Genomic DNA, 20,456 nt, shown 5'->3' with positions numbered 1-20,456 from the left:
AAAATATATATAAATATGTTGGCCGTACGGAAGAGAGAAGAGGCTTCTATACAAAATGTCGGCGCCCATTGTCTCGGTTTTTAAACCCACAAATACAACCTGCGTGAGTCAAGAAGAAAATTTTGAATAAAGTGAATACGTGATGCAAAATTATTGGTAAACTGCTGCCAATGAAAACTAACCCCGAAAGCTAGTAGTAGGGAGTAAAGAAGAACAATACATCACAAAAATGAATCGCAATCGAAAATCAGTGAGCAAGACACCAGTTCAAAAAACAAATCTATTCCATTTTTTTCAACGCACGCCTGTTTCTGTTTCCTCAACGCAATTAGATGCGACTGAATCGACAACGACACCATCTTCAAATTTACCAAACTCATCTGCCACCCCAGTTATTACAAGAGCCAGACCACCAATAGAATGCCCTGGCTGCAGCAAGATTGTGCAATATTATAAACTAAATGATCATCTTGATAATGAGTGTATTACCTCACTACAAAATTCATCTGGCAGCAGCCAAGAGATAAGTCTGGCATCAAAAACAAAAATAAATGACCTGGTTGTACCCGAATTAGTTTTGACAACTCCTTCAAGTATTACAACTAAGAATGAAGAAAACATATTGAGTGTGTCATTAGTAAAACTAGATTTAAGTCCTTCTTCAACATCAACTATCACTAAAGAAGAGACAAAAGATCCCTTACCGATAAATGATGTTTTGCGTACTACTCCTTCAACACCTAAAATTCAAAAGGAAGAAAGAAAGTATTATTCCACATCAAAGAAAACTTTTGCCAGAAGACAGCAGATTTCAGCACAGTTCAAGGATCGTCTAATGAAAACAGATAACCAGAAAAACTCAGACACTACCATCAACAAATTTTCTGATTGGTCTAATATTAAAAAGAAACTGTTTGTTGATGAAGCAAAACCTACCAAGTTTGAAGGGCTTCCTTATTATCTGGAAACTTTTCTCTTTTTGCTAAAAACAACTTTTGATGAACCCCTTCATCAACACTTGTTTAATGAAGAAGATCACCATACATACAACCAATTTAAATGTTTATCTTTGGAAGCACAAAAACTTTATGCCAGGTTGTTTTCTAGAAAATTTCAATGGCGTAGAAAAGAAAAAATAACATACGGAGACATCGCAGCCGATTTGGGAAATGCCTTAGCAGAGTTACGTTCGACGTCCTTTCTCCTTGGAATAGACCAACTCGATGATTTACCAACACTTCTTAAACTACTCACACAGTTCGAACTTAAACAACTTTTTAAAGAGACAAAAATTCCTTTTAATGGAAAAGGAAACGCCACTGAGGTTCGGCTAGTGTATCAATAAATTACTTCCCTTTTTTAATTTCACATTAGCTATTTCATTTTCCAATAGGCGTTACTGAAGCACTGCCGAAGCCAACCTTGTCTATCCGGAAGTGTTCAGTCGATGAAAGATCGCATGACGGCTAAAATCAAACGTCAGTACGTCAAGGAATGTTACAAGTTAAACGAGGAGACACGCCGCATATTCTTGCGTCTTATCTTGCTAAGTACGCTCCATCAGCGCCAGGAAGACGAAGAAGAAAAAGGACAGCAACAACAGAGTTTTAAAATGCTTCAAGTCAAGATTGGAGAAAAGTCCTATCCGTCTTATCGCATCTTCAGACAAACAGCAATATTTAAACAGCGGGATCACTTTCTTAAGTAAAAGAGCTTGCGTTAATGTTTTCTAACAAGCCATTAATTTAAATCTATTTAAAATGCTTCCAAAGATATGGTGAAGCTTCTCTGCTGGAACTGCAGATCAGAGATTCTTACGATAACAAGCAGTGGGAAGCTTTGGTAAAAATGACTGAACCAATTCAAACAACTTTTGAGGAGTATTCAAAAGATTATCATCGAGATGATCTCGATTTACCTCTTTTTCTACGGAGATACACAGCTGGTTCGATTTATGTTTACATTTTCGACAAACGTATTGAGGCTCTTCAATGTTTGAAGAGATACCGCGAAGCAGTTGATCTCATTAGGATGTTAATTAATCAGAACGTTTACTTGCCTACCCATCGAGGCTACTGGTACGAACGTCTCGCTTTAAATTTGGAACAGCATCTAAAAGAACCCTACGAGGTACTAACTTGTTAATTGAATAATTTGCTATTTACAACTACCTTTTTAATAGGCTTTCGAGATGATTAAGAATGCATTAAATGATTCGTGGGTTAGCCCAGCCCACAGATTTGCACTTAGTCAGAGAGCCACGAGACTTTGTCAGTCACCTAGATGGAAACAAAAGTTGGGACCTCTTCTTGACGCATTACCTCTCTTAACAGCTGCGGAACCCCGTTGCGTGATCATCACTGGACGCTCTCTACCTAGGTCTTTCATTTTAGTCCGCTTCGATCACTTGAATGTTACTTCTTAAGCGTACCTTCCTCGATAGAGACTTACCGGGACACAAGTCGATGTTTATCCGCGGAGATTCCGATGCCAATATGGATGTTGGTGACATTACGCTATGCTCTGTGGAAGAGCTCGTTCTTCAGCACTATATGGAGAATGGATACACCCATGGCGTTCACGGTGAAGGATCTACGTTATGGACAGTCATTGGCCTGCTATTTTGGGATATTATTTACAAATCTGAAATTGCCGATGTTTTCCTCAGTCAATTCCAAGCCATACCTCTCGATTTTGATACGCTTGATTTCTATCAGTCTCGCCAATCAGCCATAGAACATCGTTTGGACCGCATTCGCAACTGGTCCAGCTCTGAAATAATGGAAGAGATTGCTAAAATTTGGGACGAAAACCACGGTCAAACGTCACTGGTTTTTTGGGATAGATTTTGCGACTTGGACCACGTCGGCGGATTAGTTCAGTGCATATCTCCACACACTTTAGCAGCCATTTCACAGCGACTTCTCCAGAACTATCGGCACTACAGATCAGGATTCCCTGACTTGACGGTATGGAATCCCAAAGAAAAGGTAAAATAAAAAATAGCAACCCAGTAGTGATAGGAGTTAAGCAAAACAGGATTTTAATTCCCTTTTTAGAAGTGGAGAATAATCGAAGTTAAAGGTCCCAACGATCGCCTTTCTCCGAAACAAACTTTGTGGCTGGATTTCCTTGTCTCGCTTGGGGTAGAAGCAGAAGTTTGTCACGTTCAAGGTATAAATTACCTGTTAGGTTTCACTATAATAACAGCACACATTTTTCCTTTTTTTTTTTTTTTTTTTGCATCAGCCGTTGGCGCTAAACGAATGGGGGCTACTCCTCAGGTGACTGTCAAAAGCAAATCCCCAAGAACATTGGAAGATGAAGAGGGACATGGAAACGAAAAGGTTGTGCGGAAATCCCGTCGCGTGAAAGCTAAAATGGATAATATATAGAATTATTTTATTGCAATTTGCAAATTACGCAGTTGTGATTCCTGTTGGATTTTATCGTTCGTAAAAGTGGAACAAAAGAATAACTTGCATTTTCTATAACAAAATTTGCATCTTGCAGCGTCTTATTTGATTATTTTTTGTAAATAAAAGTTAATCATCCTAGCAAGACTCGATAGGAGTTATATTTCCAAGTTATGACGTGCTATTATTTTTACGGTGTTAATGAGTGAGACACCGAGATCTTATATAGAGATTTGAATAGAGAAATCGCGTGACAATATCTAAGAATTCAAAAAAGGATACCCATTAAGCCATTATCGATGGAGTACTTCGATCATCGTCGATCGGTAGATAATCGTCACGATTAATGGGAAGATAAACAGCAGGCGGGTTGTTGTTCCTAAAAGATGGCAGAACAAAATTAAAGTGAAAAATCTTTTCTTTTTCAACGAATTCAGATTAACGAACCTATAGAGCACATAATGCTGAACGATGAAGAGCAAATCAAACATAACGGAGAAAAGGCCGAGTCCAAATTTGGTGGGATCGCCAAACAAGGAATCCCAGTCATCTATTTTGTGTGATAAATATGTCAAAGAGGAAATGATTATGTAAGAGTTTTTAGATTTTAAATACCATTGTTATAAGCCAATAAGAACATCTGAAGAACACTCAACAATCCTCCAGTAATATCAAGGAGCACTCCACCGATCGAATATCCTATAGTGCTTTGTCGTTTGTAGTTCAGGTGTGCCTTTAACAAGAAATAAAAAAAGATGTTTAACATTGTTAGGAACGTTCACTTACTTTCAGTTCCAAATACCTGTGGAATGTACTTGATCAGGGTTACTATTAACTTGACGTAGGAGCAATAGTAGAGAAGAGAAAGATAGGTAATACTATAGGTAATTGCTGCTATAGTGCTGATGCAAATAAATGTAGAAGAAACACCGATGAACGCCCATGTGTAGGGGGACACTTTTTGATCACCTCTCTATATCAAGACAATCAAAGAATTCTTTTGTTGTAATTGTTACAACTACACGCGAAAAGTGTTTGATAGTTTACCTCGTATATGATGCACTGTACGGCAGTAACAATGGAGAAAACGGTTGCGTGCACCGAAAAAACAACATCGTTCGTCTGGACTGGAATAACGCCCATTGGATGGATTTCATAATACTGGAGCTGTTTGTGCAAATCAACAGCACTCCTTCATTAAATGACAACTAATATAGCAATTGAATGAAAATGTTGCATACCTGAACACTTGGTATCCAGTAGAGACCCATATTAAAAAGGCCATAGACAGAATGCCCAAGGACGTTCAAAACAACATAGTCCAAGTTTAAACCAACAACACTATGCCATTATAAAAAATAATAGTTAGTGAATCTTGCTAGACCGTTGATGTCAAACTTGCCATTTACGCTTGAAGTTTTCATATACTTGAGGATAGAAGGAAACAGACCAGGCAACAAAATACACCCATCCAACAACAATACACACAAAGAAAACTTCATCAGAATGAATGATGGTCACTCTGACATATGCCTCATCGTCACTGCAACACAGAATATCCAGTTGTTATGAATTACTAGTTAAAACCTATTGGTCAACACTTACTTTATGGCTGGGGTAGTGGCATTAAAGTAGACTGTTACATGACCACCACGAACAGCATGAATTGTCAAACTAACATTTAGTCCTTCAGGATTCCCATATAAAGTCACATTCCCCAGATTGGTAATCTTCTCTGCTGCACTGCCAGGCTCATAAAGAGGGTAGATCTCAACTGAATGATTGAAACCACTACCAGTGTTTGAAATAATTCAAATGCTTGTCATTATAAATTGAATATTGAGTATCATAGAGATCCCACCTGAGTGATAACACTACATCTGTTTCACCACCGATATGGACTAGAACATCGTGAGGAATGCAAGTCAATTCACTTCCGCCGCAACCAGTCAGGACTAGAGGTAAAAGAAGACCTAAAAAAAAAAGAGTTAACTACATCAATGCGTAATATATGGACACTATAACTTACAGATGGCGGCGCACCATTGTTGTCCACTTTTACGAGATTGTGCTGCAGTCATGTTGAATCAATTCTTAAAAAGTTGCCGTGACCCTTCTCCAACGATCACTAGTTATGTGTACGCCCCCCCTTTTTGGAATTTCACACTTGACATTCAACCCCAAAACGCAATAACAGCAGACGACATGATTTTGCAAAAAAAATGTAAACAATAATCTGCCATCGTTGTCATAAAAATGGATTCTTTAAACTAAAATTTTGCGACTCTTGAGATTCGTGACATGTTAGCAAAAAAAAAAAAGTACGTTTCCGTTATACCGGAGCGTTTCAGCCGCACTAGAAATGACATACAACTTAAGTTTTCTACAGCGTTGAATCACGACTTGTTGTCACGCACCCATGGCGTTATGTGTTTGTAACACGTGATATTGCCTTACCTCCACTGCATGTAGTAAAAGTACCACAACAACAAAAAAAGAAAAGAAAGAGAATTCGTCAGCTCGTGATGTTATTAACATTAATACGCTATTTTTACATTCTATTCACGTTGAAACCGTTTGTCCCCACCTCCCTTTTGTCACCCCATAAGCAAGAACAAAACTAAAGTTTAAAGAAAAAGAAACTAGTTTTAGAAAGGTCCACTGTATTCACGCCCTAAAGGCCGCAATTTTCTAGGTGGGGGTGTCGTTTTGCGGGAGTCGGTCGTCTCGCCATGGCTTCCACCACTGGCTTGCTGCAAGACATCACGCTGTCTGTCGAGTGTTTTGGCCAAAACACGCAAGGCACTGGCCTTTTGAATGCACTCGAAAGTCATCAACGAATCGAATGTCGACGAAGATGTAGGTGATGGCGTCCGCCTTTGTTTCGACACACCAGACTGCTGTTGCGGACCAATGGCTTCGTGAAAATCATCGATATTTTCCAGCAAAGAGGAGTCTGAATTTGTCCAAACAGATAATGGACACGATTCTGAGACGTTGTTGCTGAACTCGTCCGGAGACGACTGGACATCGGGATTAGCAGACGGTTGTTCGGGACGGACTCGTGGATCTGTCACTTTGTGCGTGGCTGTCCTTAATCGTCGATTAGGATTAGCAGATTTTGGACGCCGGAGTTCCGATGACGCCATCCTTGAACGATGCTTTGGCATTGACTAGAAAAGAAACAAAAAGGCCAGAAACGTTTTCTCCGTACTTGTTTGTCCCCCATCAAAAAAAAAAAAAGAAAAGTTCCAGTACGCACCTGCGCACATCTTGGCAACAACCTCCCCAGGTATAGGGGGAAAAGACAGCTACCACCCCCCTACCCTCATCACGTACGTACACGAACCAGTTGTTGACTGAATGAAGAGTGGCCTGCGCAGCACATCATTTTTTTTCACCATACCTTCCAAAGCCTGTCAGTTGAAATGAAAGAAAAACGTCGACACCATGAGTCAGCAAATGTACACATTCACTCGTCATGGAACTGTTTAAAATAATTGCTAAAAATATAGCTCTTAATATCCACTTGGATGTTGTTGCATTACGTTCGTTATATAACAATCAAATGAACAATCAAGTATATAGTAGATGTAGTAATCCATCATACAAAAGTTTCAGAATAGCATCGGTTGACAATGACATCGCGTGCTCAAAAGAGCCTATACAAAATAACGGACGTGTACGTAAACGACTTGTTTGTACACAGTAGAAAAAGATACAAAAGTTTTTCGTTTTCCATCAAAGTTGGATCAAATCATAAATTTTACCGCCCCTGAAATTCTCGCATTTTTTTGTAAGTGTAGAAGAGTCAAACATGGAAACTATTACCACTTGATGTGTGCGCATGGTAACATGTGTACCAAACGTATATGTAGGTTGCTTGATCGATTAGATGGACATATAATATTTGACGAATGATGTCGTGTGAGTCGGCAATATAAAGAGCAATCTGCCAATCACCTCTTTTCGTTTTGTTCCTCCTATAATGCAATCGATAACAACTTTTTATGAAAATAGTACTTACAAAAACAGCTGACTGGACGGCTAATTAGTTTGACGCACCGTATACATCTGGCGTAGTAACACAGCCACGACGTCAAGAGAACCCGAAAATAGATTTTGGGGTTTTTGGAACGCTGCCTCCTGCTTTGTCGCAGGTCAGTCGTTTATACTGTTTAGTCACGCAACATGTTCTATACAGGAGGTCTGTAACCTGGAAAAAACATGTAAATGAAAAAATCAATTGGTTTCTAATTATTTTAAATGCTTCGATTAGCTGGTCGTTCAGGATGTCGATGGCTTTTAGTGCAAAAGGATTTCGTGCAGGGAGCGTGTCATTTAGGTAGACGATCCAACAGCAATGCTCTAGCAGCCGCCCGTCAGCTGTTGGATAACGAATTGGAATCGATTCGCCAAGCTGGAACTTTTAAGCACGAACGAGTCATTACCTCTAAGCAAGCTGTCAGTGTTCAAGTTCAAGGCCAGCTACAACCACTGCTGAATTTTTGCGCAAATAATTACCTGGGTCTTTCGGTAATTCATGTGTTTCTTGATTCCAAGTCCATTCAATAAATTTTCGTGTAAATTGATAGAGTCATCCGGATGTTATTCAAGCAGGCGTAAGTATTGACTCATCCTTGGTGAAGTTTCCCTTTTTTTTTTTTGCCAATTTTCCATTTCATGAATAAATTGATTATGCAGAGAGAAGCTCTCGACAGGTACGGTGCCGGCTTGAGTAGCGTGCGTTTCATCTGCGGAACTCAAGACATCCATAAGGTAGTGCAAATAATTCATAAATGACATGTTTCGTGGTTCTTTACTTTCCATAACCGATGACGATGTTTCATAATAAATTCAAAAAGACTTTGGAGAAGAAAATTGCCGAATTCCACGGCCGAGAAGACGCCATTCTTTACCCGAGCTGTTTCGACGCCAATGCTGGACTCTTCGAAGTCCTACTGACTCCCGACGACGCTGTCATTTCGGACGAACTTAATCATGCGTCCATCATTGATGGTATCCGGCTCTGCAAGGCTAAAAAGTTCCGTTACAAGCACAAGGACATGGCTGGTTAGTATTCAGAAATTTCATTATCCCTTCACTTTTTTTTTTTTCAATTGCGGTTTTTAATTGCCTTCTCACGCCCAAAAAGATCTCGAAGAGAAATTGAAAGAGAGTCAAAACGCACGAATGCGCTTAATTGTGACGGATGGTGTCTTCAGCATGGATGGTAACGTCGCTCCATTGAAAGAAATCGGCCAACTTGCTGACCAATACAAATCAATGATCTTTATCGACGAGTGTCATGCCACGGGCTTTTTTGGAGCTACTGGCAGGTACGCCCGATGATTGATGCATTTCATTTTGCTTTTTTTTTTTGACTGAACAACCTCATTTTCGACGCCAGGGGAACAGAAGAATATTTTGGTCTCACCAACCGAGTTGACATCATCAACTCAACCCTGGGTAAAGCTTTGGGTGGTGCGGCGGGAGGCTACACGACCGGCCCCAAAGAATTGATTCACCTACTACGCCAACGAGCGCGCCCATACCTTTTCTCCAATTCACTTCCGCCTCCTGTCGTGGCCGTTGCCCAAAAGGTAGTTTAATTGATTAAAGAAAAAGATAAATATGTGATACCTTATAAAGTCCTTGAAAAAGTTGTTGTCATGTTCTGGTGACGAACAGAAGAAGACGAAAAAACTAAAGTTTACAGCTGATGGTGTTGCCCTACGTATAGTGTTAGAACTAGCCGAGTTGATATAGCTGGAAATGGCGTGACTACAACATTCCTACCCTAGCATTCCCTGCCGTGACTAAGCTGAAGCACGTCAAGTGGCATCAGTCTGAAAGAAAACAAAAAAAAAGACAAAAAACTTTTAAAAACTTTTTCTTTTGTTTACCAAATGATCACGATCAAACTTTTATTTTTACCTCATTCCAAGAAGAAGCCATCGTACTAACTTTCAGTCTATTATTTTTTTCAAATCCCTTTCTGAGGCCCTGGAATTGGTTATGGGAGGGTCGGGTCTATCGCAAAAAGTGGCAGCTAATACGGCACGTTTCCGTCATGGAATTACATCAGCCGGATTTCAAATTCTTGGCGAAAATCATCCCATTTGCCCCGTATTCCTAGGAGATGCTAAACTGGCTGCTACCATGGCCGAAAAAATGTTAGGTAAGAAAAAAAAAAAAACGTAATGAGACTTTCTAATCAGGAGTAAAAGTAATCCATCAACAGATTATATTGATGATAGGTAGAGGCATCTACGTGATTGGATTTAGCTACCCTGTCGTGCCTAAAGGAAAAGCACGAATTCGCGTGCAAATCTCTGCGGCTCATTCGTTTGACGACATCGACCGGACCATCGAGGCCTTCATCGCAGTTGGCCGTGAGCTGAACGTCATCCACTAGAGAGCGAAGCAAAAAGAAAAATGTTAATGATCAAGAAAAACCTTTACACGGCAAACAAAAAGCACGAAGTTTATCCATCTACCAATGGCGAAACTTTAAAAACAAAAATGAAACTGTATTTTGAGCGCGACAAAAAAGACAAAGCTATTATTTGAAAAAGACTAGTTAATATAAAGGTCTGTCAACTTGGCAACTACCGATTTAAGTTTAAATTTCATTAAAATCAAATATTTTTTTAAATTTTTATGGCATATCTACGATTACTGGTGCACCGGGGTCAATTTGCCCTTCCTAAGGATCCACTAGTTATTTGTTGGATCAGTTCCATGGCGTAACTGAGAGTTAAGGTCGTGTTGATTTGTTGAGCCTCCAATTTCACGAGGGCATTCTGCACAGCATCCATCCTTTGAGGAACATTCGCTGCCGGAATCTGAGAAGAGAGACGTTCCGTGGTATTTTGAAGTGAGGTAATCATTCCCTGCGAGAATTTGGCGAATAGATAATCACAATAAATAGACATTTTTTTTTTTTTTTCACTTGTCCTACATGATGATGATGCAAATCTTCGGTGATTGTGTCCAGTCTGCCCTGCAGCGTCGAGTTGAAGGTTTCTAGTAAACTGGCTGCCGTTGGCGATTCTTTTAGCTCGGCTAGTCCGAGCTTCAAGTCGGATATAGTTGCACCATAAGTAACTAAGGAGGATTTCAGAGAGTCCAGCTCTTTCCCGATGTTTAACATTTGAGGGGCCTCCTTCAGACTGTCTTTAATGTTGCTGACGTCAGTCGTCATCGACGTCATTTGTTGACGAAAGTCCTCCAAACCTCTCGAATAATTCTGGAGGACGTAAAAGTGGTAAGACTGATTCAAAGTCAGCTCCTTAATGGTTCTCTTCAATCCCAAAATGGTTTCATCATCATAAGAGGCAGGAACTGAAATAAACAAACAAAACACTTTTAATGAGTATACAGCCAAGGGAACAATGAATAGCTATTGTATACCACTGGCCAGTTTCTCAGAGAGCTGTTGTACTTCTGTGTGGAGCAGCATGACTATCCAACCAAGGACTAAAGTGCCTCCTACGGCAAATGATATGCAAGCAATTTTTAAGACATTGGAACAGGAGCAAGACAGTTGGGAAAGCGCGGGAGATTGAGATCCATTTCCAGTGTCTCCTCGCCTCTGTTTCCTACTAGACACAAAAATACAAAGAGTCATTGTTTGAATGGAAAATAAAAATTACTCCTGATTTTTACCTTTTTGTTCGAATCTTTCGCCTAACTTGAACCGTCGGTTGAGGGGCCAATGAGAATTGCAAATCAGATGCAGAGTCGCTGTCACTGCTGGCGGCGTTCAGCAGTTGGATGGCCTCTTTATTCATGACGTTATTATTCATCTCGTCGTCCGGAGACAGGAACGAATACGCCGATTCATGTGTTCCCGGTGTGAATGCAAAGGGGAGTGTATACAATTTTCAGCATGAGATAAGCAAATGACACACAAGATTAAGATTCTCTTTCATTTGACGAATTTTTCATCCGCAGCAGAAGACGAATGATGATAACAACAGCTAGAAGAGACATCTAGCGAAGGCGAAAATGCCATCTAGCGTCAGGTACGACAATGGATGAAGAGTGCAATGAACCGTCCGTGGGCTCGAGAGGACGCAGCAGTCGAAAGATTTGAAAGGGATGAAACAGACGATGGGCGGAGGAATTCAGGTCGTGAAATTCTCCAACGATCAACACATTTCATTTGTTGAGTCAAGCTCGTGAACTTTTCATCTTGAATGAGGCAGCAGCAGCAAGAGGGAAAGTTGATTACAGCTTGAATAACACCGCCTACAACAAAAACTACTACTACTACTACTACTAGTTCCACTACAGCACATACAGTTAATGATTTGATGATGTACCGAAAAATTGCGAGGCCATATTCAATTGCAACCGTGGTTGATGATGATTATGTGGATAATGATGATGAACACCGCAAAAAAAGTTGTGTAAAAAAAAAAAGTCCTTGGCGGTAATCAATTTTTTCTTGTCCGGATTCCTTTCCGTCACTTGCAAACGAATCTTTTAGCATCAACCAGTTTTAAGTTTTTCTTTCTTTTCAAATTAAAAAAAAAAGATGGCCGCTGATAATAGAGGCTGGTCGTTTACAGGTGCAGCAGTCCAAAACAAGAATCTGCAAACAGTTGTCTCTCTCTCTCTCTCACTCTGCATACAAGAAGACGAAGAAGAAGAAGAGAGAAAGGTAACAAGTCGCTCTACTTTCACTCTATGTATGCTGTTGGCTAGTTCTTTTTTTTTTTCTTCTTAACTCTGCATCAACAGACGAGGATGGTGTTCCGCTTTTTTTTTTTCTGTGTGTGGTAGTTGTTGTTCCAGTGTTCCAGTGCTTCTGGCGCTGAGAGAGAGTCACACACACACACAGAGCAAAGTTACTATACCAGCCCAGCAGGTAGTAGAGGTAGTCGGTAACCAAACGTCAACCGGTTCGCACGCACGCGCATTTTTTTTCGTGCTGTTGTCAGTGTCGTTGTGCATATTTTCTCTCCTCTTTAACCAAGACTTTTCGTGAAAGACAAAATCTCTTCTCCATTTTTTGTTGTTGTCATTACCTTGTTTTTAATTAGTATCTCTGCTGCTGCTGCCCTCTGTGTCTGAATTCGTCGTGCATCCACCCCTTTCTTTCGTTTTTCCCCAGTCGACTACAAAAGTCAGTTCGTGGAATTCGATCAATTGACGTTCGCCAATAGTTAGTGACGATTGGAATTCCGAGTGCCGTTGGCGAGGGGACCGAATTGAATTTCATTCCGTCAGTGTAAAAAATTTGAAACCACACATCAACCAAGTGTTGCATGCGTGTGTGTGTGTGTGTCTATGTGTTTGTGGGGTGAAAAGCAGTGCCTCGCGGGGGTGATAAATAACAACGGAACGCTTCCGGCCGCTGGAACATGATGATGGCCTTGTTGTTATTGTAGTGGCATAGGGTTGGCCAATTTTTTTTTTTTTTTTCTATTCTGAAACAAAAAAAAAAAGAGAGAAAAAATATTATTACAACAACGGATATACAGCACTATATACCGTCATCATCATCATAATCGTAAAGAAGAAACGTCAACAAATAAATAACACAAGGTGTGTATATAGTGTCGCAATGTCGTGTTTTTTTTTATATTCGCAAACATATTTTTTCTTTTGCTGGCAAAGAAAAAGGCGGAAGCGAAATAATCATTTTCTCGCATCGGTAGCCACGAAATAATAATAATTATGGGTTAAAGGCTTTCTCCCTTTTGTGCGTGTGTGTGGCGATTTTCTCCTATTTATTCAACCAGAAAAAGAGAAAGATGAAAACAAAAAAAAAAAATTGTGCTGTAAAACGACGACAAAAATCAATGGCCTTCTTTCTTTTCTTTTTTTTTTCGGGAGTCGGGAAGAAGAAATAAGAGCGTTTGGATTTTATCGAGTGGAACGCCAAATGGCTAACAGCTCACCGATGATCCGGATGACAGACTTTTCATTCGATCAAATGACGCAAAAAAAAAAAAAAAAAAAAACTTGTATAGAAAATGGGGGTAGAGAGATCTACTACGGGTCACAACCTTTTTGTATTATTTTCGAAACGAGATAACCCGTATATAGGAACGGGCCACTTTCACAGTTAGCACGGAAAACAATCGACGGAGATCGTGACCTACCCACTTTACCTCTACGACTCGTCCAATTTTCAAAAGCAACACGATCGATGAGGGTAGCAAAATTGCACAATTATTTTTTTTCTTTTACCGATCGAAATGAAAGTCGTAAATTTTTGGGTTTTTTTTTTATCGAGGGTAGTTTACGCAACTCGAATGATTTGAGATCACCACTTTCATTCACATCGTTCCGCTTGGTGGGGTGTCTAACCTCAATCATTTCACAAGGTGATACGATAAAATAGTTTTCGAGAAAAAAGGGGTGTAACACTAAAGAAACATCACTGGAATGTTTGGAATGTTCTCAGGTGAAACAAGTCTCTCGATATATGCTGGAGAAAATAACTAGAAAAAAAAAAAACAGGTGTGGGTCACGAATCGGGTCACTAGTCTCTTGTTTTTCCCCCCTTAGACGTAACTCTCTAAATCATCACGGTCTCGTACATATACGCGTTATAGGGATCCGTGTGTGTCAAGATGTTCGTTCCCTTAAAAGCCAATGCAAGTTCAGTGAGAAAAGATATTTTCTTCATTCATTAGAGAGAAAGAGAGAGAAAAGGGGTAGGGGGGTCTTTGCCTTAGCAGCAGGACTGACGTCTGTGACCCAGATCTTCAATCTTGAATTGATTCCGAATTCTTATGGGTGTCTGGTCGGTTTTGACTGACTAAACATGTCTTCGCCCTGACGCCGAGAAATGTCTTTCACATCGAAATCCTTTCACTCTTTCAGTGCGAGCTTCTTCATCATCATTTCTCTTTTGCTCGTTAACTGGGTTACTCGGACTGTGCCCACCTTCTGTCAAAAAGAGAGAGACCCATCGTCATTTTTCCATTGAAACGCAATTTTTAAAAGCCCAGCATCTTTTTCTATCGGCAAAAAGCTTGTAGAGATCAGGCGATTGGTTTTTAGCGTCCAACTGATAATCGAGCAACTTTCGCTCATCACGTTTCGTGAATCGGGCAAACAACAGATCGACCAGGGTAACACTAAGATATCGGCAATTACAACTACGTTCCAGGTAGACGAAAAAGAAAAAAGGGTCAAGTGAAAGTTCAGGTAACAATAATTAAACTAATCGGACATGTACGTAAATGAATTTGAAATTTAAAATAGAAAAGTTGCTAAAAAGTTTGGAAGGAAAAACAATTCGGTTCATTGTTCCATGTGAAAAAGATTTTTCCCCCATACCATCTGCTGTCCTGATAATTTTCTTTCTAATTATAAACTCGACGCCAAATGTCGGTCATGTGATTATTTCTAAATTACATTTTTTTTTTTTTTTTCATTAGAACTGTGAACTACTCCGTTACGACGGCAGAGCCCTGAACTAATGGAACGGTGAGCACGTAATTCATTAAGAAACAAAAAGAAGAGCGACCAAGAAGAAGACGACAATTTGTTACAAAAATTAAGGGGCCTAAAATCGAACGTTTACAATGGGAAGGACCTCATCACCCAGCCATCAGCAGTTCCTCTTCGGTAAAAAAAAATTATTTTGTTTTTAAGGAAAACAAAAATCAGGGGAAGTTTGTTATGACCTCAGTATGACAAACGTTCCTAGTTATTGTTATCGTACCCCGGCAGAAATGAAATTTACCGTACGATTTCTTTTTTTTTTTTTCCGGAAAGTATTTCATCTTTCCCATGTTGTTATTAGTTGACTTAGTTTTTTGCTTCTAAATGCAACGAACGAGGAATTTTGGTGAACACATTTTTACCTGGTTCCCAGTAGAAACAATTTCGCGGTTCATTTTTATTATGGAATTTTTGTTTTTTTTTTTTTTTTTGGTCTGTGTTTTGTTTGAAAGTTCACCCATTTTCTCTTCGTGAAACACTAAAAGATAATTTTCGTTTGATTGGTTTCAAATTCCAATCGCAAGAGCCTCCCCCCCTCTGCGAATTGTGTTTTGCCTTCGAATTGATCAGAGAAAGCTAATCTCACTTGCTCATCGCATTCATAATATCCCATGCACACAAAATGATTTTGCTAATTTTAAATTAAAAAAGAAACGCGATTACCTCGTTGTTTCAGGTTTGTTGGCGCTGGGCGTGTTGAGCTGGAGCGTAAATCCGGTGTCGGGCGAGGTAAGGCGTCCGCCTAATTACCATCACGATCACATGCCCGAGACGTCGTTCACTTGCGCCGGTAAAGTCGTCGGCGGATACTACGCCGATCCCGACGCCGATTGTCAAATGTTCCACGTCTGCGTCCAAGTCGACGAAAATGACGTAAGTTCCAATATTTTTTTCTTTTATTCCCCTGTTCATATATTTGAAAAAGAAAAAGGCCATCGGTTAGTTCAATATGCGTCACACGTTCAACTGAACTTTTACTACAAGAGATTAAAAGTTTGAGCCAAAATCATTGGAAGTGAAAGGTTTTTTAGCGTCAGTTGGATGCATGCGAATACTTGGAATAACCACACAAACGCGGGACATGCGCTTTAAACATCTCTCTACATATATGGAGAGAGGGGGGGATCGTATACGAGGTCACCTGAAAATTCGCTCATCTTTTTTTTACGCAGGAAATATATTTTCGTACACAAGAGAAAGGGAAAATATTCGTTCTGGAGGGCAACGCGTGTCTTTTGCCAAAACAGCAGGTCAACTCACGAACGAGAGCCCCTCCACATCACAAAAATATCCTGAAAATTAACTGTTTGTTGCCTCCCTCTTTTTTTTTTAAGTGTGTCTTAATGTCGTGTGTGTGCACAGGTGTACAAAGGTCAAAAGTGAAAGGGAAATTGAGAAAAGTCGGGAGAAAAAAATGATTTTAATCCATTGTTTTCGTGCGTGCTCTCTCGGCCTATTATACACGGTCACGCTGCTACTTCTAGGGGATGGGAATTGGGGCTTCTCATGTAACCTCTCTCTTTTTTTCGCGAAAATTGGATGTAGGAGAGAGAGAGAGAGAGCTTCGAAAAAAGTGCGTAGATCTCGTTCGTGAACTTGTCATTTTTTGTTTCACGATCACGATATTTGTGTGCTGGGAATGTTCCATCATTTGCCTTGGCACGAATTTTGCCTACTCACCATTCTGCCCCATTTTCGTTTTTCGTGATCGTGTTTTCGACATGAACGAAAATAACAACAACAAAAAATGTTCTCATGGACAGGTGAGAGATTTCAAATTCATGTGCCCGAACGACACAGTGTTTGACCAGGAGAATTTCATTTGTGCCAACTGGTTCGAGATTGACTGCCGTTCGTCCACCTTTTTCTACGACAAGAATTTGCAACTGTTTCAACCGAATATTGACCAAGATAAAAACAAAACCACCGGCACCGGTAGCTCATCGTCGACCGGTTCGGCAACCGAGGAGCCGTCCGAGCAGCAAAAGAGACAACAAGAGCAACAGCTCAAACAGCTCATGGTATTGGAAGAGCAGCAGGCCGCCCAAGTGCTCAAACAACAACAGGTGATTGACCAGCACGAACGACGTCAACAAGAACACCAGGTATGAAAACAAACGCTTTTCTAAAATTTTCTCCAATTTCAACTAGCCATTTGAATAATAAAACCATTTCAATAAATATAAAAAAAAAAAAAAAAAAAAAAGAGAAATGATCAATTGTTGCAGCACATGTTGCTCAAAGGGGCAACATGTGCTGTATTACGTTAATTTAATCCATCTGTTCACCTTCGTGTTTTCAAATCACGCATTAAACTAGTTTTCGATACGCTGCTATTTGCCAAACATCGCAATGCTGGAATAAATCAAAACTAATGGCTTCTTATCTGCACGTAAAACAGAGAAATCAATTGCGAATTATCCAAGACCAGCAAAAACAACAAGAGAAACAACAAGGACGCAAGACGGCGGCCACTTCAACTCCCGCGCCCGCAGTTGCCCCACGTTCCATCAGCGCTGACAAGGTGACGACAACGCCCAGCAGCGCTCGTTACGTCGAAGAAAAGGGCGAGGAATCGATTATTGAATATGATTATTACTACTACGACTACGACGATAGTTCAGAGCACGGAAATTTCTACGCCAACGATGATTACGATCCTAAAGCGCCTGGAAGAATCATCGATCCTACCAACGCTCGCCCTCCTCTCCTCCCTATTATTCCTCCATCCACTTCGTCCTCTGTCGTCAAACCCTCGACCCAAGTCGACGATAAAACCAAACATAAATTATAAACTGCTGAATAAATAATAATTAAATCATTTTTTTTTTTAACAAAACAATGACGCCTTGTGTTGTAAGAAATTGCGTGTTTTTTCACTCCTCCCTTTTTTTTTTCTAAATATTACTACTACATCCCCCCCCCCAGTGAATGGATTTTAATAATACCGTTACGCGCGAAAAAGCCTTCCCAAATAAAATTCTAAAAATAATAATAATAAAAAAAAAGCTTTGTCTATGTCGGCAATTTGTACAGGTATGAAAAAAAAAATATATATCTAATAACATAATGCTGATCCTCCCCTTTTAAAGACTTTTTTTCCCCCTTCCCTTGTGTGTGTATGTTGTGTCTGTCCGTATGTGAAAAAAGCAAAATGATAAAAATTATATTTTTGTTAAAAGTCCCACAAGAGGAGAGAAAATTTGCGTAACGGAAATTGGTTGTCTTCACGACGGCAAGGAAATAAAATTCAAAAAACGACTTGTCGCAATTATTCTAAACTTTCATGACACGCTTGTCATAACTATCCATGTAACCGATTACAGTCAAATCGAGACTTTTGCTAATTAACGTATTTAAAAAACGCGAAAATTTTAACAAATGGACCGTGACCCAACATTGCGGTAAAACCAAGATTTCTCATTCAACAAAAGGACGGAAACATTTAAATTGTCCGTTTTCCAATTCGGTACATGATGGATGATTGCCATGGTTTCTCTACAGCGACCGATTGTTAAGACACGTAACGCGATTTACTTTCGATTCTCGAGAAAGCCGGAGGAAAAATGAACACGTTGATAAATATCCCATTCGGCTCAGCGAATGGAAAGTTTTGTTTCTTGGGAAACGTATTTTTAGAAGCCTGAACTAATTGAAATCACAAGAGAGAAAACCCTTGTCGAAACGAATCGCAAGAGTTACTCCACTCAATTTTGACCCCACCCCGATTCCACCTTCGAAAAGTAGTGCGATAAAAGCCAATGGAATACTTTTGTCATCACAAATCTCTTAACAGACCACATTTCTTAAATAACTACCCGCAATACCATGAATATCTTTGTGTTACCTGATGACGATAGTTTTATATCGTAACTTCCTTATTCAGCCACTGAATTTCTGTTATCTGGGCAAAGCTCTTTTTCCCCTCGAAACAAATCGGTCACAGCAGCACGTAAAAAAAGAGAAGTGGTGTTCTGCAATCCACCATCCCACAAAAGCTTTCACAATCCGGTTTCAGCACGCACAGCTACTGAAACCTAATGGCTATATAAGATTACAAATACACAACTAATACTCGTTAAATAACTTATGAACGTACTATCTGTTGAACTTTCACCGATGAAAAGATTTTCGTTTTGTTTTTCTACATTTTGCGTTTGCTGAAAAAAATTCCCTTACAAGAGATGTATTGGTTTCGTATGGCGTCATAGTGGGGATAGATATGCAATGAGGTGGGCCGCACCTGTTTGAACAACTAAGCGGTTTCTTCGTCTTCGATTTTGGGGGCTAGGTAATAACGAACGTGCCCAATATCTTCAATCTTGTACTCGACGACAAGTGGGACCTCAGGGGACATGGATAGCTGCACGGACTTGGACAGAGAGGTGGCTTTCGTAAAAGAGTTGAGATATCTGCAAGCGAAAGTCAGAGAGACGGGCTCCTGCATCTCAATCACGACGGCTTCTTCTTCCTTGTCGACCTTGGCTGACTGAGCTAGCTTGATGTTACCAGTTCCAATATCTCCAGTAGCTGAAAACTTGACTCCCTCTTTAGTGCAGGAAATGACCATGGACTCTCCAAACTGGCTCAAGTCTCTGCAAATTCTGGCAAATTCACTAGATGGCAGTCTGATGGTGCATGCATAATCGGTTTCCTGTTACAACAAAAGATGGGCATTATTAGGCAACTCTTCACAACAAACCACACAGCTTCAAGCTTTTTTACCGGAATGCCCAGGTGTTCTTGGTCGAGATTCATTAGCTTCATCTCGTAATCTGATACTTTGTCTTGCTCAGGGGATTCAAAGACGAAGGTAACTGTGTCAGCATTGTCTTGTGCTTTGATCGTGATTATGTCTTCATTAGAGGCACACTTCAGAATCTTTGACATGCTGGAAAGAAACATGATCATGCTTAGTTTAACAACTTAAAAACCAGATCGTAACAGATTTTTACCTGCCCAAGTTCATGCCCATTGACAAGTTGCGATCACATCTGTACTTGTCGAAGCCTTCGGCCCTTAGGGAAAGAGACACAAGGCTGACGTGGGAATTGTCCATAGCTTGGAGTTGGATGCCGGCATCGGAACAATCCCATGCTGCTTCGTTCAGCAAATCCTTCAAAGCTTCCATAACTTTCTTCAACAACGATCCTTGGAGAAGACGTGCCTCAAACATGATGATGGAATTGATAAAATTATAGGAAAATAAGAACTAATAATGGGATTTGATAACAACGAGCGACACAATCGACGTAGGTAAAATGCAAGCGCTTCTGAAGAGGACCAACAATGACTAACCACTGCCGCCAACGATTTCGCGGCAAAAACGTCTCGCCATCTGCTGGAAGCAGTGTAAGAAACTGATTGGGTTAACTTCTGATCACGTGATACTTTTCCTGCTGTTTTTGGCGGGAATTGCTAGAGCCCCTTTTTTTTGTACTACGTGATGCAGTGACAATCATTTCCCACCAACAATTGCTTTCTAGTTCATATAATGGGATTCCGAAGTATGAGCAAGATTCCCAAAGAAAGGATTAAATAAGTTAGTAATGTCTCACCATAAATATT

General features: G+C 40.1%; 7 protein-coding genes across 9 annotated transcripts; 3 read left to right on the top strand and 4 right to left on the bottom strand.

The window, feature by feature from the left end:
• The first annotated feature begins 57 nt into the window (after window positions 1-57).
• Window positions 58-3,407, top strand: LOC130694986 (fanconi-associated nuclease 1-like). Its single transcript, XM_057518102.2, has 7 exons — window positions 58-1,324; window positions 1,394-1,704; window positions 1,773-2,130; window positions 2,183-2,379; window positions 2,444-2,990; window positions 3,060-3,174; window positions 3,250-3,407. The coding sequence occupies exons 1-7, from the start codon at window positions 230-232 to the stop codon at window positions 3,393-3,395; spliced, it is 2,769 nt and encodes a 922-aa protein (XP_057374085.1). The 5' UTR covers window positions 58-229; the 3' UTR covers window positions 3,396-3,407.
• A 154-nt stretch (window positions 3,408-3,561) lies between these two features.
• On the bottom strand, window positions 3,562-5,631 carry LOC130694996 (cystinosin-like). The gene is made up of 10 exons (XM_057518113.2): window positions 5,446-5,631; window positions 5,278-5,389; window positions 5,022-5,207; window positions 4,819-4,959; window positions 4,658-4,757; window positions 4,464-4,583; window positions 4,219-4,389; window positions 4,032-4,149; window positions 3,864-3,966; window positions 3,562-3,795 (listed from the first exon to the last, which is right to left on the bottom strand). Exons 1-10 carry the CDS (start codon window positions 5,495-5,497, stop codon window positions 3,702-3,704), a joined length of 1,197 nt encoding a protein of 398 aa, XP_057374096.1. The 5' UTR covers window positions 5,498-5,631; the 3' UTR covers window positions 3,562-3,701.
• A 45-nt stretch (window positions 5,632-5,676) lies between these two features.
• Window positions 5,677-7,699, bottom strand: LOC130694995 (uncharacterized). The gene is made up of 4 exons (XM_057518112.2): window positions 7,482-7,699; window positions 7,248-7,399; window positions 6,679-6,832; window positions 5,677-6,589 (listed from the first exon to the last, which is right to left on the bottom strand). Exon 4 carries the CDS (start codon window positions 6,584-6,586, stop codon window positions 6,065-6,067), a length of 522 nt encoding a protein of 173 aa, XP_057374095.1. The 5' UTR covers window positions 6,587-6,589; window positions 6,679-6,832; window positions 7,248-7,399; window positions 7,482-7,699; the 3' UTR covers window positions 5,677-6,064.
• Window positions 7,521-10,027, top strand: LOC130694989 (2-amino-3-ketobutyrate coenzyme A ligase, mitochondrial-like). Its single transcript, XM_057518105.1, has 9 exons — window positions 7,521-7,623; window positions 7,696-7,952; window positions 8,012-8,038; window positions 8,121-8,195; window positions 8,282-8,489; window positions 8,572-8,755; window positions 8,827-9,019; window positions 9,420-9,597; window positions 9,677-10,027. Exons 1-9 carry the CDS (start codon window positions 7,608-7,610, stop codon window positions 9,832-9,834), a joined length of 1,296 nt encoding a protein of 431 aa, XP_057374088.1. The 5' UTR covers window positions 7,521-7,607; the 3' UTR covers window positions 9,835-10,027.
• Window positions 9,929-11,902, bottom strand: LOC130694992 (uncharacterized). Of its 3 annotated transcripts, XM_059494964.1 has the most exons (5): window positions 11,088-11,902; window positions 10,833-11,023; window positions 10,381-10,763; window positions 10,099-10,312; window positions 9,929-10,012 (listed from the first exon to the last, which is right to left on the bottom strand). In XM_059494964.1, the coding sequence occupies exons 1-4, from the start codon at window positions 11,225-11,227 to the stop codon at window positions 10,112-10,114; spliced, it is 915 nt and encodes a 304-aa protein (XP_059350947.1). In that variant the 5' UTR covers window positions 11,228-11,902; the 3' UTR covers window positions 9,929-10,012; window positions 10,099-10,111. The 3 variants fall into 3 exon arrangements, with proteins under 3 accessions (XP_059350947.1, XP_057374090.1, XP_057374091.1); XM_057518107.2 differs by having other exon boundaries at window positions 9,929-10,312; window positions 11,088-11,901; XM_057518108.2 differs by having other exon boundaries at window positions 9,929-10,312; window positions 10,833-11,020; window positions 11,088-11,898.
• A 256-nt stretch (window positions 11,903-12,158) lies between these two features.
• LOC130694990 (polyhomeotic-like protein 1) lies at window positions 12,159-18,149 on the top strand. The gene is made up of 5 exons (XM_057518106.2): window positions 12,159-12,974; window positions 14,822-15,011; window positions 15,565-15,761; window positions 16,652-16,993; window positions 17,290-18,149. Exons 2-5 carry the CDS (start codon window positions 14,969-14,971, stop codon window positions 17,680-17,682), a joined length of 975 nt encoding a protein of 324 aa, XP_057374089.1. The 5' UTR covers window positions 12,159-12,974; window positions 14,822-14,968; the 3' UTR covers window positions 17,683-18,149.
• Window positions 18,150-19,058: 909 nt separating this feature from the next.
• Window positions 19,059-20,193, bottom strand: LOC130694993 (proliferating cell nuclear antigen-like). Its single transcript, XM_057518109.2, has 3 exons — window positions 19,844-20,193; window positions 19,614-19,779; window positions 19,059-19,542 (listed from the first exon to the last, which is right to left on the bottom strand). The coding sequence occupies exons 1-3, from the start codon at window positions 20,062-20,064 to the stop codon at window positions 19,144-19,146; spliced, it is 786 nt and encodes a 261-aa protein (XP_057374092.1). The 5' UTR covers window positions 20,065-20,193; the 3' UTR covers window positions 19,059-19,143.
• Window positions 20,194-20,456: the final 263 nt, after the last annotated feature.

The sequence above is a fragment of the Daphnia carinata genome, chromosome 4 (assembly GCF_022539665.2).
Source record: "Daphnia carinata strain CSIRO-1 chromosome 4, CSIRO_AGI_Dcar_HiC_V3, whole genome shotgun sequence".
Classification (NCBI taxonomy): Eukaryota; Metazoa; Arthropoda; class Branchiopoda; order Diplostraca; family Daphniidae; genus Daphnia; species Daphnia carinata.
The sequence above is the reverse complement of the archived record's forward strand: the minus strand, read 5'-3'. Positions and strand labels throughout refer to the sequence as shown.

Bases quoted from the DNA above. Each gene is read 5' to 3' on its own strand.
- LOC130694986 (XM_057518102.2), top strand. From the start codon at position 230: ATGAATCGCAATCGAAAATCAGTGAGCAAGACACCAGTTCAAAAAACA. The intron at 2,380-2,443 runs GTCTTTCATTTT...CTTCCTCGATAG, and splicing joins ACTGGACGCTCTCTACCTAG to AGACTTACCGGGACACAAGT. The intron at 3,175-3,249 runs GTATAAATTACC...TTTTTGCATCAG, and splicing joins AGAAGTTTGTCACGTTCAAG to CCGTTGGCGCTAAACGAATG.
- LOC130694996 (XM_057518113.2), bottom strand. From the start codon at position 5,497: ATGACTGCAGCACAATCTCGTAAAAGTGGACAACAATGGTGCGCCGCC. The intron at 4,758-4,818 runs GCAAGTTTGACA...ATAATGGCATAG, and splicing joins GAAAACTTCAAGCGTAAATG to TGTTGTTGGTTTAAACTTGG. The intron at 4,150-4,218 runs GTATTTGGAACT...TTCTTGTTAAAG, and splicing joins TGATCAAGTACATTCCACAG to GCACACCTGAACTACAAACG.
- LOC130694995 (XM_057518112.2), bottom strand. From the start codon at position 6,586: ATGCCAAAGCATCGTTCAAGGATGGCGTCATCGGAACTCCGGCGTCCA.
- LOC130694989 (XM_057518105.1), top strand. The intron at 7,953-8,011 runs GTAATTCATGTG...GTAAATTGATAG, and splicing joins ATAATTACCTGGGTCTTTCG to AGTCATCCGGATGTTATTCA. The intron at 8,196-8,281 runs GTAGTGCAAATA...AAATTCAAAAAG, and splicing joins GAACTCAAGACATCCATAAG to ACTTTGGAGAAGAAAATTGC.
- LOC130694992 (XM_059494964.1), bottom strand. From the start codon at position 11,227: ATGAATAATAACGTCATGAATAAAGAGGCCATCCAACTGCTGAACGCC. The intron at 10,764-10,832 runs GTATACAATAGC...TGTTTATTTCAG, and splicing joins CTCTGAGAAACTGGCCAGTG to TTCCTGCCTCTTATGATGAT. The intron at 10,313-10,380 runs GTAGGACAAGTG...AAATTCTCGCAG, and splicing joins AAGATTTGCATCATCATCAT to GGAATGATTACCTCACTTCA.
- LOC130694990 (XM_057518106.2), top strand. From the start codon at position 14,969: ATGGGAAGGACCTCATCACCCAGCCATCAGCAGTTCCTCTTCG. The intron at 15,012-15,564 runs GTAAAAAAAAAT...TCGTTGTTTCAG, and splicing joins CCATCAGCAGTTCCTCTTCG to GTTTGTTGGCGCTGGGCGTG. The intron at 15,762-16,651 runs GTAAGTTCCAAT...TCTCATGGACAG, and splicing joins TCCAAGTCGACGAAAATGAC to GTGAGAGATTTCAAATTCAT.
- LOC130694993 (XM_057518109.2), bottom strand. From the start codon at position 20,064: ATGTTTGAGGCACGTCTTCTCCAAGGATCGTTGTTGAAGAAAGTTATG. The intron at 19,780-19,843 runs GTAAAAATCTGT...GTTTCTTTCCAG, and splicing joins ATGGGCATGAACTTGGGCAG to CATGTCAAAGATTCTGAAGT. The intron at 19,543-19,613 runs GTAAAAAAGCTT...TTGTTGTAACAG, and splicing joins AAGAACACCTGGGCATTCCG to GAAACCGATTATGCATGCAC.